This window comes from Lissotriton vulgaris, chromosome 10 (genome assembly GCF_964263255.1).
Source record: "Lissotriton vulgaris chromosome 10, aLisVul1.2, whole genome shotgun sequence".
Classification (NCBI taxonomy): Eukaryota; Metazoa; Chordata; class Amphibia; order Caudata; family Salamandridae; genus Lissotriton; species Lissotriton vulgaris.
In genome coordinates, this window is record NC_141698.1 from 749,645,953 (window position 1) to 749,661,014 (window position 15,062).

Here is a 15,062-nt window from a genome sequence, read left to right on the forward strand (position 1 = left end):
CGCCCAGCCTAGAGACCTTTTGGTCTCGATTAGAAGTTGAACAACTATCGGTTCCGACAGAGGGAACCGAAACACATCCGAACCCAATGGCGGAAAAAAACAATCTGGGGATGGAGGCGATGCCCATGCGCACTGTAGTCCAGGGGAGGAGCCACCTATCTCGTGATACTTCGAAGACTCTTCCAGGACAACAATGTGCAATCATCCGGACCCAACACTAGGTGGCGATCTATGCACAGATATGAATTCAGCAGCCCACATGCCTCGAACATAGTGTTCTAAGGACAGCTTGGCCTACTGCAGCTTGCTGCTTGGCTTGCACATCAAAACAATAGTGTTTAGTGAAGGTGTGTATTGTAGACTATGTTGCTGCCTTGCATATGTCCTCTAGTGGTATATTTCCTAAGAAAGCCATAGAGGCTCCTAGTTTGCGAGTGGAGTGCGCTCTAGGAGGAACCGTTAGTGTAAGTTTAGCTTTTTGATAGCATATTTGTATACACTTTACAATCCATCTGGCAATTCCTCCTTTAGAGATGGTATTGCCCTTGTGTGGGGGAGAGAAAGATACAAATAGTTGTTTTGTCTTTCTGAAGGATTTAGTCCTGTATAACAGAGCTCTTCTAACATCTAAGGTGTGTAAAGCCCTTTCTGCAACAGAGTCCGGTTTTTGAAAAAACACTGGTAGCTCTACTGATTGGTTAAGGTGAAAAGGAGTAATAACTTTTGGCAGGAATTTAGGATTGGGCCTAAGAACCACTTTGTTTGGATGTATCTGAAAAAATGGTTCTTGTATTGTGAATGCTTGTATTTCACTAACTCTTCTGAGAGAGGTGATGGCAACAAGGAAAGCAGTTTTCCATGTTAGTAATTGCAATTCACACTTGTGTAAAGGCTCGAAAGGGGGTCCCATAAGTCTTGTAAGGACCACATTTAAGTTCCATACTGGAGCAGGCGGTAACCTAGGTGGGATTATTAGTTTTAATCCTTCCATAAATGCTTTTATTGCAGGTACTCTAAAGAGAGATAGATGTTGCCTATTCTGCAAATAGGCTGCAATTACTGCCAGATGCAGGCGTATGGAAGAATAAGCCAAATTGGACCTTTGTAGGTGTAGAAGGTAGCAAATAATATTTAGGATGGAAACATCCAGTGGATCAATGTGATTATTGTTACAATATATTGCAAATCTTTTCCACTTAGCGGCATAACATGCTCTGGTAGTGGGTCTCCTAGCTTCTTTCATTATGTTCATACAGACTGGTGGTAGGTTTAAGTAACCAAACTCTAAGACTTCAGGAGCCAGATCGCCAAATTCAGTTGGCTTGGTTCTCTGTGTCTTATTTCTCCATGGTTCTGTGTTAACAGGGATGGCGTGAGCCGTAATTTCTGATGTGGAACCAGTGAGAGATCTAGTAGTGTGGTGAACCACGGCTGACGTGCCCATGTGGGAGCCACTAGTATTAGTTTGAGAGACTGTTGTCTGAGCTTGCGTACTACTAGTGGAATGAGTGGGAGAGGCGGAAAAGCATACGCAAATCTGCCTGACCAGTTCATCCATGTCGCATTCCCCACCGACGGTGGGTGTGGAAACCTGGCTGCGAAGGTTGGGTATTTTGCATTTTCGGGGGTGGCAAACAGATCTATCTGTGAATACCCCCACATTTGGAAGAATGGTTGAAGAACTTGTGGGTGTATCTCCCATTCGTCAATCTGTTGTGACTGACGACTCAACAGATCTGCTATCTGATTGTGAATTCCTGGAAGGTGTTCTACTGTCAGGTGTATGTTTTGAGGAATGGCCCATCTCCAAATGTTCCATGCAAGCTGGGGCAGTTGCAGAGAGTGTGTCCCCCCCTGTTTTTCTATATAATACATGGCTGTCATTGTCCGTCCGGATTAGGACAGCTTTGTTTCGTACTTGTACCTGAAACGTTTTGAGTGCTAGGAAAATTGCTAGCAGCTCTAGATGGTTGATATGGAACTGTCTTTGTTGGTTGTTCCATTGGCCTTGTGTGGTATAATGAAAGAGATGGGCTCCCCATCCTGTGAGGGATGCATCTGTCGTGAGCACTATCTGTGGAACAGGGTCTAGGAACGGCCGTCCCTTTGTCAAGTTTTTGGTGTTCCACCATTGCAGAGAGCAATATGTACGGCTGTCTACCACCACCAGGTCTGTGAGCTGACCTTGAGCCTGATTCCACTGTTGTGCTAGACATTCTTGTAATGGGCGCATTTGCAGTCTTGCGTGAGGAACTATGAAGATGCAAGACGCCATCATGCCTATTAGTCTCATGAACACTCTGGCTTGGAGAGACTGCTGGTGTTGAAAAGGGGAGACTAAGGTCTGAACGCTCTGTATCCTGGCTTGACTGGGATACGCTAGAGCTGTAGATGTGTCTATGGTAGCTCCTAGATATTGATGAACGTGTGAAGGCTCTAGGTGCGACTTGGTGTAGTTTATTGTAAACCCTAAGTCGTGCAATGTCTGAATTGATTGTTTTGTGTGTTGGACACACTGGTTGAACGATTTTTCTTTTATGAGCCAATCGTCGAGGTAAGGGAAGACATGTATCTGTTGTCTTCTGAGATGTGCTGCTACTACTGCTAAGCACTTTGTAAACACTTGTGGTGCTGTTGTGACCCCGAATGGTTGGACTTTGAACTGTTAGTGCTGCCCTTGTATGACCAACCTTAGATAATTCCTGTGTGCAGGATGTATAGGAACATGAAAATAGGCGTCCTTTAGGTCTAGTGTTAAAAGAAAGTCTCCCTGTTGTAGTAGTGGGAGTACTTGTTGTAAAGTGATCATGTGAAAATGATCTGATTGTATGTAATGGTTGAGGGGCCTGAGGTCGAGAATTTGTCTTAATGTCCCGTCCTTCTTGGGAATTAGGAAGTACAGGGAGTAAACTCCTGTTCCCCGTTCCTCTAAAGGAATTACTTGAATAGCATCCATTTGTAGAAGTGCTAGAACTTCCTGTTGAAGCAGTCTCATATGTTCTGTGGACGGTGCCTGGGTGGTATGTTTGGGGGGGTTGCTGTTAGTTCTAGGAAGTAACCATGTTGGATAATCGGTCTTACCCACCTGTCTGTTGTGATGGAATTCCAGACAGGTAGGAACTGTGATAATCTGCCCCCCACAGAAGTGGAATGCTGTAGGGGAGGCAGAGGGGAGTCACTGTTTGGGAGTGGAAGAGGAGCGGTTGTTTTTATTACCTCTACCTCTTCCCTTATTATTGTTGCCTCTGTATCCTCCTCTAAAGTAGCCTTTGTTAGAGGAGGTCTGTGTGTGCGACTTAAAAGATGATGTTGTATCTGTGCCGGTCTTCTTGGAGCCTCCTCTATAAAAGGAGCGGCGAAAAGAACTTCTAGTTTGTGTGGATTGTAATGCACCCATAGACTTAGCTGTGTCCGTGTCTTTCTTCATCTTTTCTAGTGTGTTGTCTACTTCCAGTCCGAACAACTGGTTCTGATTGAAGGGCTGGTTCAAGATGGTAGTCTGTACCTCTGGTTTGAAACCTGAGATGCGTAACCACGCATGACATCTGAGTATAACACTAGTATTGACTGCTCTGGTTGCTGGGTCAGCTACATCTAGTGCACATTTAATTGAGGCATTGGATATTAATTTGCCTTCTTGTAAGAGCTCTGCTGCCTGATCTTTGTATTGATCTGGGAGGTGCTCCATTAGTTTTTGTAATTGGTCGTAGTGAGCCCTGTCATAGCGTGAGAGTAAACCTTGTGTGTTTGCTATACGCCATATGTTTGTTGCCTGCGCAGCAATCAGTTTCCCTGACGCATCAATAACTTTAGATTCTTTGTCAGGCGGTGGCGTGTCACCAGAGGTCTGGGAATTGGCTCTTTTACGTGCATTAGACACTACCAAAGAGTCTAGTGGCAGATGTCCCTTAATATAGACTGGATCAGATGGTGCTGGTCTATACTTCTTTTCTATTCTTGGATTTAACACCCTACATTGTACCGGGTCTTTAAATAGATCTGGAGCATGTTTAATGACTCCTTTGATCATGGTTAGTATTTGTGTAGACCTTTGTGACTGCTCAAATGTGTCCAGTAAAAAATCCTCATCAATGGCATCAGCGTGCATTGGAACTACATGGTAAAGGGCAGCTCTATTTAATAGATGATTAAACCCAATACTATCTTCTGGAGAGGAAGGTTTTGTTGGGTAATAGTGAGGATCAGGAATGTCTGGCACATTGTGTGGTGGAAAACCATATATGTCGTCATCCTTAGGATATTCTGGATTGACATCCTCATCTAAAGGGTATGCATGTGGCTCTGGTACGTCATACCCCCCTACCTAGATCATACTCCTCGTCAGTGTGGTGTGATGATGCAAGAGATTGAACAGGAGAAGCTATAGGTTTAATATAAGGCGGGATAGGAGAGGAAGAAGGTGAAGGAGAGGAAGGGTGCATTGGAGAAGTTGCACAATCCTTCGTTTTGGCAGGAACCACAGGTGGAAGTGGTGTGTCTGCTGGTCTTTTCTTGTAAGGAATTGCTTCCACATGTCCAATTTTTGGATTGATATCGACCTTTTTCTGTTTAGGATCTGGTCTAAACAGTTCTCCCTCCTCTACAATCTTCCTCGGCGTAGATTTTTTCGGTGCCGATAGGGGTTGTTTAGTGTTCTTTGCTTTAGGAGGAGTTATTGAGTCCTGTGGCGAATTTTTCGGTGCCGAAGGTGGTTTCGGCTTGGTAGGCTTGTTAGAGGGTTTAGGCGTCTCTGTATCAGGCCTTGGGAGTCTTTGGTACCGATGTTGGAGATTTCGGCGTGGAGACCGGTCTCATTGGGCCTGCGGCGCCGGACTGTGGCTTTCCATCTTTATTTTTGGACCCAGAAGGTTTCGTAGTAGAAGCTTTCGGACCCGGTACAGTTCTTGGCTTTGGCACCGATGTGTCTTTTGGTTTGGGCACCAGAGGGCGTTTTGGCTTCTGTGTCGAAGGATGTTTCGGTGCCAATGGAGGAGGTGGAATTGGCACATGTGCTTTCTTCGGTGCCGAGGCACCGGAAGGCGTAGTCTTTTTCCTCGGAGCCGAGCCCGAAGGTGGGGCATCTGAGGGTAGATTTCGGTCTTGACTGGGCCCCATGGGCGGAGTGCCGACCACTGCCTTTGGCTTGGGAAGTGTATGTTGTGCAGGGACAGGAGTACTCAGGGGCTGCCGAGATGGAATCGAGTCGTCTGAGTCCTCTGCCCCCAATATGATCTGGAGATCAGGCGAGTCTTCCTCGGCGACGAGTGGAGCCTCGTCCTTGGAGATATCTTCGAGTGGATCCTCGTCCCCGGAGACGTCCTCTCCGACGATCTCCTCCTCAAAGATGGGCTCTGGTGCTGGCGCTGATTTCTTTATCTCGTGTCGACGGGCCCTCCGATCCCAAATGGTCTTCTTTGATCGGAAGGAGGCACAGGCTGTGCAGGTCGACTCGTCGTGTTCCGGCGATAGACAGAGGTTGCAGACCTCGTGATGGTCGCTATGAGAGAATTTTGCTCGACATACCGGGCATCTCTTGAATAGAGTTCTGTCCATGAGGCGTAGGCCGTACGGCGCCGATAGGTCCAACGGCCCGCGTCGACTCACCGGAATGTAGCTGGTAATGTCGGAAAGTCTATTCGATGTCGAAAATGTTTATATAAAGTTTCACGCTTCGAAGTTGCTGAAAAAGTCTTTTCTAGCCGGAGCGGAAAACTTTCATCCGAACCCAGTGGCGGAAAAAAACTATCTGAGAATGGAGTCGATGACCATGCGCAGTATTGTCCAAGGGAGGAGTCGCCTATCTCGTAACTACAAAGACTTCTTCCAAGAAGACAACAACCTGCAATCATCCGAGCCCAACACCAGGTGGTGCTCTATTGCTAAGTGTACGATCTGCAGCTCATATGCCTTGAACATACAGTTATATCAATGAAGGCAATCCTATGTATAAAGAATATATTTACTTAACCCCAAACGCGGACTGAATTTTGATTAAGAGGCTTGGGAGAAATTCACTTTTTTCTAAACTGAGCCCAGATTTTATTATTAAGTGAAATGCTTGTTCTAGTCCAACAATGCGCAAAAATGTACAAATCAAACAATTCCCTTTACCATCTGCCATCTTCCTGACTCACCCTGGCGATCGACACGTAGATGTGAATAACACGTTATTTGGGCCAGCATCCTATACATCTTTCTCTACAGAGAGACTCTGAGGAGGAGAGGGGACTGGGCTCCTCCTCAACCAATTAACTTCTGGGATTCACATTTCATTGACTGATCAATTACCAATGCGATGATTACATTTTCAATTCTCATTTATAGCTCACTTGGTTCTTACCTGTCGAACATACTGCCAGGCACGATCGACATCACCTGGTACGCTGAATCGTCTCATTATCAATGTGTTCAGTTCTGGGAACTTAGAAACAGAAAACAATATATTTGTCTGCTGTCCTACACGAGCAGATCACTCACAAATTCTCTTCTCCAACATACATTTTGTGGATAAAAGCCAATAGTTCATACAAACATGTTGCTTAAAAAAAGTCGTCTGCATCACTGATTGAAACATTTTACTGTTCCATAAGTGCAGGCACTTTAACATCTAATCAGTGAGGACTAAAGGATGACAAATTTAACCAAATTAGAAAAAGACGAAACTAAAACTGGAATTAAAAATATATATATATTAATTCTTTTATTGGTTTTTGCAGCTGAAATGAACAATACAATGGAAACAAATAAAATAAAGGGTCAAACACTTATGTGCCATGTGGTGGCTTAACCGCCAGACAGTGGCGGCTGGTCCATGGGGACGTTTGGGCGCCGCCCCTCCTCCCCTGTTTTCTCGCTGTGCGAGAAGGCAAACAAAGGTAATTATTATCACCAATGATAATAACTACCATTTGTTTCTGCCTTGCCTTCTCGCACAGCGAGAAAGCAATAGTTCCTGTGTGGGCGGTGTTACTCGAGGGCAGGGGGGAGCGGCTTGCCCACTGTTGGTAATACTGTCTGTTTGGGCAGCCTGAGAGGCTACCCAAACAGACAGTATTAACACAGTAGGCAAGCCGCTCCCCCTGCCCTCGAGTAACCCCTCCCACTCTCCCGCTCTCTGTATGCTGCAGCATACAGAGAGAAATGACGTCGGTAGGGCAGCCGGCCGAACCAATCACAGCGCTGGCTGCTGTGGAGGGGAGGGAGGCTGCCTGCCACCTTCCTGATGACTAGCCAGCCCAGAGGAATTCGAATGCAGCGATGGCGGGAGTCGCAAGTCTCGAGTCTCTGTCTGGACTTGAGAGAAAAGCGGGAATCCAAGGTAAGTTATTTATCCCACCTCCCCCCCCCCCCCCCCCCATCCACTCCACCGCAACAACCCCATTTCCATCCCCCCCCGTAATGCAGGCCGCGAATGGACAGCGGAAAAGAGAGGGAAGAAGAGAGCCATGAATGCGGGAGTGATGGCATAAAATATGGTGAGGAAGCAACAGAGGGTAGTAAGGAAGAATACTTTTTCAGTTGCCTGTTGTGAGCAAGGAGAATAATGTGCCTAGCTGTTACGATTCAGAAAAGGGGGTGGTGATGGACAGAGTATCTGAATTAAGCAGAACACTCCTACCCAGTGAACAGATCAGGGCTTGATCCATCACCGTTTTTTAGGTCAGTGCACCATCCCAGCTCAGAACCTGGCTACATGCAAATTAGTCTGTCCCTGGCCCAGTGCATCATGGGAACAGGGCAGACCAAACTACCAAGCCAATTCTTTTACTGGAAAGGAAACAAGCTTCCGGGGACCAATTTCTGGCATTACAGCCGTCTTCGTCCCGGCTTGCTTGAATCCTGATGGTGCAGTGAGCAAGGGACTCATGTCTGAGCATACCCTTCCACGCTTATGGTGGACAAAACGATTCAGAAAAGGGGGTGGTGATGGACAGAGTATCTGAATTAAGCAGAACACTCCTACCCAGTCAACAGATCAGGGCTTGATCCATCACCATTTTTTAGCTCACTGCATCATCCCAGCTCAGAACATGGCTACATGCAAATTAGTCTGTCCCTGGCCCAGTGCATCATGGGAACAGGGCAGACCAAACTACCAAGCCAATTCTTTTACTGGAAAGGAAACAAGCTTCCGGGGACCGGTTTCTGGCATTACAGCAGTCTTCGGCCTGGCTTGCTGGAATCCTTGTGAGCAAGGAGAATAATGTGCCTAGCTGTTACGAGCAACAAAAAAAGTTTGGCGTCTGTGCTTGTGGTATCAATAAAAATCTCCATTTTACGAGACTTGTGTAAAATGCAATCCTCTGCTCTGCTGGGCTAATTGGCGCATTACGGGAGGGAGGCGTTGCTGGCCCCTGCCGGGAGTTAGCAGCAGCGAGGCAGGCGGGGGAGTGGGAAAGGAGCCGAGAGTGAGAATCATCGCTCAGCAGGCGGCGACTGCATTGATAGGGTGACTAGATTTTGAGAAGGGAAAACCGGGATAGGCCAGACCTAAAAATAGAACTAAAGCCTTTAGCCTTACTTTTATGTCTGGCCTGTCCAGATTTTTTGTAGCCTTGGCTTTCAATCGGCAAAACTTTGCTTAACTAGCTCTCGAAACTCAAATGTGAGAACTACAGGTTCCAGCATGCACCTTGCTACTGCCTTAATAGCCAAGATTGTCTGAATAAACTGGTGGGGGTGGCTTTATATTCTGAAAGAAGGGGATTGGGTGCGTATTAAGAAGTGCAGAAAAGTAGGCAAGGGTGACATTGTGATTTCTGAACCCATAACTGTCTCTAGGGTTCTGGCAGACTCTGACAAGTTGAGTGATAGGAGTCTAGCACGTGAGCCATTTAGCCAGGTGCAACGATGCCTAAAGGTAGAATTTCAAATGGCACCAAGAGACGGAAGGAGCTTGTGGTGGTTGGATGGAGCTGCAGCGCAGGAAGGAAGGTATGGGTTGCAGAGTGTGCAAAGCAACGGAAGCACGGTACAGGCAAGTGCTCAGGCCCAGATGGTTAATGACAAGTGAAAAATAACTGAGGATAATGGGAAAGAAGAACCTCTTGTTGGCTCACTTGGTTCAGATAGGGATAAGGAATTTGGCTGTAGTATGGAAGGGCACACAGCGTGCATCTTTACTGAAGTATCTGCTGTTGGTGGGCAGGGGGAAAGCATGGTAGACACTACAATAGCAAAGGTCTAATTAGGGACAATTAGAACCTTCCACTCTTACTCCCAAGAACTTTAAAGATTTTGCGTGCGTTTAATTGTGTGCATGTCTCTATACATTGTGTTTAATCTATGTGTGGTTTTACTTTCTTTTGTTTGTGTTCGGATAAGGGGAGGGAAGTGTATAGTATCAGTCTGCATTTTTTTTAACCCTTTTTACACTGTAATTACGTTCTAGTTCACTATTCCATTAATTGTATGTTTACATATTATATTGATAAGGAGCCGGGAAGCTGTGTACAAGGTGTCTGCTATCACGCAAGGCTGCTCATTAAAGAACCCCGACTCTGTCTCGTACTTTACACCCTGAACTGGGTGCGCGCTAATGTTGAAGATGGTGATAGTGTGTGCGTGAAAAAGCCCCTCTGATGAAATACTGCATTGTGAACATGTATAGTGCACACTTTGTCAGTGGTAGTGGATTGTGGTGGTAGAATAGTGCAGTACTGGCAGATACTAGTGTTGGAGCATGGTTACTATAATACTGCCAGGCCAGGGCATGTGGTGGTGAGGAAATGGTGGTAGAGTAGAAGCGGGTATGGTGGTAACATTAGGGCAGGTGGTGGCTGTACTGGTGCTACAGGACTGGTAATTTAAGTGCTACAGGCAACATTATATATAATCAGTGTCAAGGATAAACCAGACACTAACTCACTGATCACTTCCTCCACATGTTAATCTTAGAGGGTCTACTACTGACATATTCTTAGCTTGAATTTTCTATAGCTGTAGTATGTGATGTCGAAGTCCGCTTTCGCTGACCCAAGAACTGCTCACCATCTTTGTAAGCAATATGTGGTTTTACAGGAGGAAATTCTGTGGCATGGTGGACTAAATTTTTTGGCATGAAAAGGGCTCATTATGCAGTTTTGCGAGTTAAGGCAGTTTATGCAGCATTTTGAATGTCATTTTTACATGTTTGGATGTCGATGCAGACCAGTCCAAACACGCTGAACTTTTACGCCGCACCACTTTCAAATGTCACCAGCCACCACTGATCTCAACTGTACTATCACAACGACTTCTAACTTTGCAGCCCATGTTTCTTTCGAAAGCCATTCCTTCCCACTTTAGTTCAATTGGTTCGATCGAAAAAATCAAAACCCACAACTCTCAGAATGCATTAGTTTATTAAAGGAAAACATAGGACAAAAAAACATGCTGCGCCCCAAAACCTGTATTTGTTTTGTAATTCTAAGAAGGGCGGCTTTGAAGAATCAATTTTAATGCACATTTCGGTGTATTTATTTTCTCTTATGTTTTCTGTTAACAAACTAATGCCTTCTGGGAGTTGTGTTTTTTTAAATCTTTTCAATGGAATCAATTGACCTTAAGTGTCCGGCTACAAGACTGTAGGATGCTGCTGGTAGGAGTCAAGCGCCGCTTATAAAAGAGTGAGTGACGCTATTACTCACCTCGCCTTTGACTCGTCCATAGCAGCCGTCTTCTTCTCGCCACGGCTAATGATTTCACCTCGTTGGACGAAAGAGTGCAAATTTACCGGCGCCTGGATTTACGGCAAACCAGAAAATCCTGTATTTTAAGATAGAGGACCAGCTATAACCAAACCTTATCCGGGAACTATGCCAACCCTATTGGAGGTCTGCCTGCTGTCGGTTATGAGCCCGGCTGCTGTTTTCGGGTTCAATTATTTCTTTTTAGCTCAGAGTCCAGTCTCCTGCCGGGTGTGTGCATTCTCACACTGTGCTCCTGTGTGTCCGCACCAAGCACCAACTTTAATAACCATTTCTTTCCTGGTTTGTTGGCTAAAGCGGAGCGCGGCGCCGCTTCACGGACACCGCGCTTGGTTTCTTGATATATTTCTTAACTTTAACACTGAGCGCGGTGTCCTTGAAGTGGGCGCTGCGCTCAGTGTTAAGGTTAAAAAATATACACGCCGAGGTTAGCTCCTGCAGCCAGGCCAACAGCTTCCAGTACACTCCTCTCCGAGGCAGTTTTGGGACCAGCCCGGGGTGCCCCCCTCTCAGCTCGGCCGACTGGCAACTGCACCCTGGGGGCACTGCGGGACCACCAGCCCTCGCCCTACAGCACTTGTGCCACTGAGGCGCCGCAAAGAGATCTGAGTATTGGGTTTCTTTCTGTGAGACCACAGAGGCAATTAAACATTAAAGAGAGTGTAGTGTCTTCTTCATCCTGATGGTTTAAGGTTCTTTGGAACCTAGAATGTTATGCTTGCTGGTGTTCCCTGAATATCAGTTACTCCCTGGTAGCTGATGGATGGGGTGTTTTCCAATAAACCTCTTAGACATACCACAACCTTGTATGTCCCTATTTTGCAAAACTTTTCATTGGCGACGAGGACAATTCGAGGAAAAGGCGTAAGAAAGGACACCTCAACATCAAGCTAAGTTTAAAATAATAGAAAAAGGGAAATTGTGACTTTACATGTTCAAAAGAAAGGTGAATGAAAGAAAAAATTGAAAGAAAGAAGAAATCTTGTGTGGCTGAATAATGAGAGTATCTTCCCCAGCGGCAGTGTTTAAAAAGGGAGAAAATTTTGTTTCCCCAGCGGCTGTTTAAATTAATTGGGAAGGTATTTCTTAATTCAAAACTGAAACAATCATTTATCATCGGATGTTTTAGTAAAATTCTTCTCCAGCGGCTGTTTTTAAAAGAGAAGATACTTCTCCAGCGGCTGTCACTTTTAAATGTAGACAAGAGAAGATTTATAAAAAACGGTCGAGATTTGTAAAAAACAATTGATCGTTAATTTATACGTTGTAGGTTGTTTTCCGAAAATTAATGACTTGCGGCTCCATCGTGCTGTGACTCACCAAGAGTTGTGCTTGCTCTTGTGTGTAACTTCGTTTACAATCAGGCCGTTGGTGAGCTCTGGCCATTTTTGGAGTTAGCGAGGTCTTCAAGCTTCAAGAGTCTACGGGTAATGATGACTCATTAGAATGCGTGTTACGGTATTTGCGAACATGAGCTAACGCGAGATTTGAGGAGGTGAACTGTATTGTGTGGAACGCGGGAGTGATTTTATCTTCAGTGAAGTGGAACGCAGAGGAATTGAAGTGTTCTTTGACGTGAAGAGAAAGCGCTCTCTGAAATAAAATCTTTTAAACCAAGTGGGAACGCACTTTGTATTGAAACCTCATCAAGCGAAGAGACGATCCTTGTACTGAAGCCTCTTCATGCAACTGCTCATTTTACATATTGCAGAAGCCGGTATCTGACTAATGTGTCAGGAAAACATTGAGTGATATTTTTATTAATTTTAGTTTAAAGAATCTATCTTAAAGAAATAGTATTTTAGTTTGGTTTATGAATAGGAAATACATTTTGTACTTAGTAGTGTAAAGTAGAAGGTTGTTTTTCTTGTAGTGAAAGTGTGTATTTTAGGTCTTTCATAATTCTAGGATGCAAAATGTTACTACTCCACCGTTTTTCTCCCTGATCCAGGTGAACCAAAGGTAAAATGGAGTAAATGGAGAAAAAAAATGTGCGCATTACGCACGTGTATGTGGCACAAATCTAAGTGCGGAAAGAAAGTATTCTCTTTTAACACATTGTTTAGGAGGGGAAGGTCAGGAAGTGTTAGAAAATTTACCTGAGCTTTCTGTACAAGAGCAGAGAGGTTTGGATGAATATGAGGTATGTTTATTGAAGTTGGATAAACATTATTTGCCTCGTGTCAGCACTATTATGGAAAGGTATCACTTCGGGAAAAGAGAATAAGGGAAAGATGAATCTATTGAAGAGTATTTATCTGCTCTACGAAAGCTATCTTCAACATGTAAATTTGGTGCGGTGAATGAAGAACGGTTGAGGGATCAGTTAGTATTGAAATGTGGAGAGGAAAAGATCAGAGAGGAATTATGGTTGAAAGATGAACCGCCTTTAGAAGAAGTTGTGAGTATAGCAAAAAGAATGGAGCACATGTTAAAATGTGTAAATGAATTAAAAGGTGACATGTTGAAAGTTGAAACTGTTGTTGAGGACGTGAAAAAGATTGTCAGGTGAAAGAGGTAAAAAATGTTTCAAATGAACCTAGCAAAGAGAATGCTTCTTTTAATGCTATTTCATGTTTCAGGTGTGGGAAATCTGGACATAAGGCGAATTCAAAAACGTGTCTGGCTTTAACCTTTGTTTGTCATGCTTGTGGATAAAAAGGGCATTTTGTGAAATTTTGCAAATCAAAAGAAAGAAAGGTCTTTAGAAAAGAAATTAAAGAGGTTATTTGTCAGGTTAAGGAAAGTTTGAATGATGATCATCCAGTTGGCAAGGTGAGAATTGAAGGTGTGGAAAATGACATGAAGTTTGATTCATGTTCTCCGATCACTATTGTATCTAAGGAAATGTATGATGAACATTTTCAAAAGAAAAACAAGCTTTGTAGAATGGATCTCAATCCAGGAGGGTACGGTGGTTTCCCCATAAGTATGTTAGGTTATTTTAATGCTATGATTGAAATTGAAATGAACATGATTTTTGGAAAGGTTTATGTCTCAAAGGTTGGTGATTCTTTGATCGGTTGGTCTCATCAGCGCATGTTGGGGGTGGTTTTAAATCCTAATTCAAATACACAGATTCAGATTCATGAAATAAGATCAGATGGGAATTCTTTTGTTAAGGAGTTTTCCCGCCTATTAGTTAGGTTGCATAAAAGGGTACAAGCATTGCATAAAAATCAAGAGGAATGCTGTTCCTGTTATTGCTAAAGTTAGGAGGATTCCTATTGTGGTTCAAGGAAAAGTAGAAGAGGAAATAAAGAAATTACTTGAACAGAATATTATTGAAGCAGTTGAGGCAACTGAATGGTTGGCGCCAGTTGTTGTCGCCAACAAACCCAATGGGGATATTAGACTCTGTTGTGATTTGAGATCGCTCAATAAGGAGGTGGTAGTAGATACATTTCCTCTACCTAATATTGATGAGATTTTGACTTCTCTTGGTGATTCTAGAATATTTACGACTTTAGATTTAGCTCAGGCGTACCATCAGATTGAGTTGACGCAGGAGTCACAAGACTTGACGGCTTTTATCACACCTTTGGGATCTTACAAATATAAAAGGATGCCTTTTGGTCTCGTGTCTGCTGCGTCAGTATTTCAAAGGGTTATGGCATCAATCTTGACAGGAGTTAAATCAGTAAAATGTTATCAAGATGATCTGTTGATTCATGGGAGAAGTCAGGAAGAACATGATAAGATTCTGAGAATAGTTCTAAGGAGACTAGAATCTGCAGGTCTTACTTTGAAGTATGAAAAATGTAAATTTTCTGTGAATAGTGTAAATTACCTGGGTCACAATATCTCTGCCTTTGGTATATCTCCAAAGAAATATTTGGTAGATACTATTAGGAATTTGGAATGTCCTAAAAATAAAGAGGAAATTGTTTCATTTTTAGGCATGGTAGAGTATTATGGAAAATTCATTAAGGATTTAGCCAGTAAATCTGGCAACTTGAGAGCTTTAATTGTAAAGAACAAAGAATTTGTTTGGACTGAACTTTGTCAGAAGGAGTTTGAGGGAATTAAGAATGATTTAGGAAATGCTCCTAATTTACAGGCTTTTGTTCCTTTTGAAGAAACGTTTGTTGTAACTGATGCCAGCTCAAAAGGGCTTGGTGCTATTTTGAAACAGAATAGAGGTGGAGATGAGAAACGTATTGCCTGTGCTTCTAGAAGTTTGCGTGGTGCAGAATTAAACTATTCTTTTATAGAAAAAGAAGCTTTGGCCATATTCTGGGCTCTAAGAAAGTTTTAAAATTTTTTATGGGGACAGGAATTCAAGGTTTGCTCTGATCACAAGCCTTTAAAGGAGATTTTCACAAAAAAAGGTTTGGATTGTGTATCTTCACGTATAAGGAAATGGGTAATTGG

General features: G+C 43.8%; 1 protein-coding gene across 1 annotated transcript in view; it reads right to left on the reverse strand.

Annotated features, from left to right (window-relative positions):
• PDSS1 (decaprenyl diphosphate synthase subunit 1) overlaps positions 1–15,062 on the reverse strand; it is a 266,914-nt gene that overhangs the window by 41,726 nt on the left and 210,126 nt on the right. Inside the window, exon 10 of the mRNA XM_086941653.1 lies at positions 6,341–6,421. Coding sequence (XP_086797779.1) covers positions 6,341–6,421 — 81 coding nt within the window. The remainder of the gene's footprint in view (positions 1–6,340; positions 6,422–15,062) is intronic.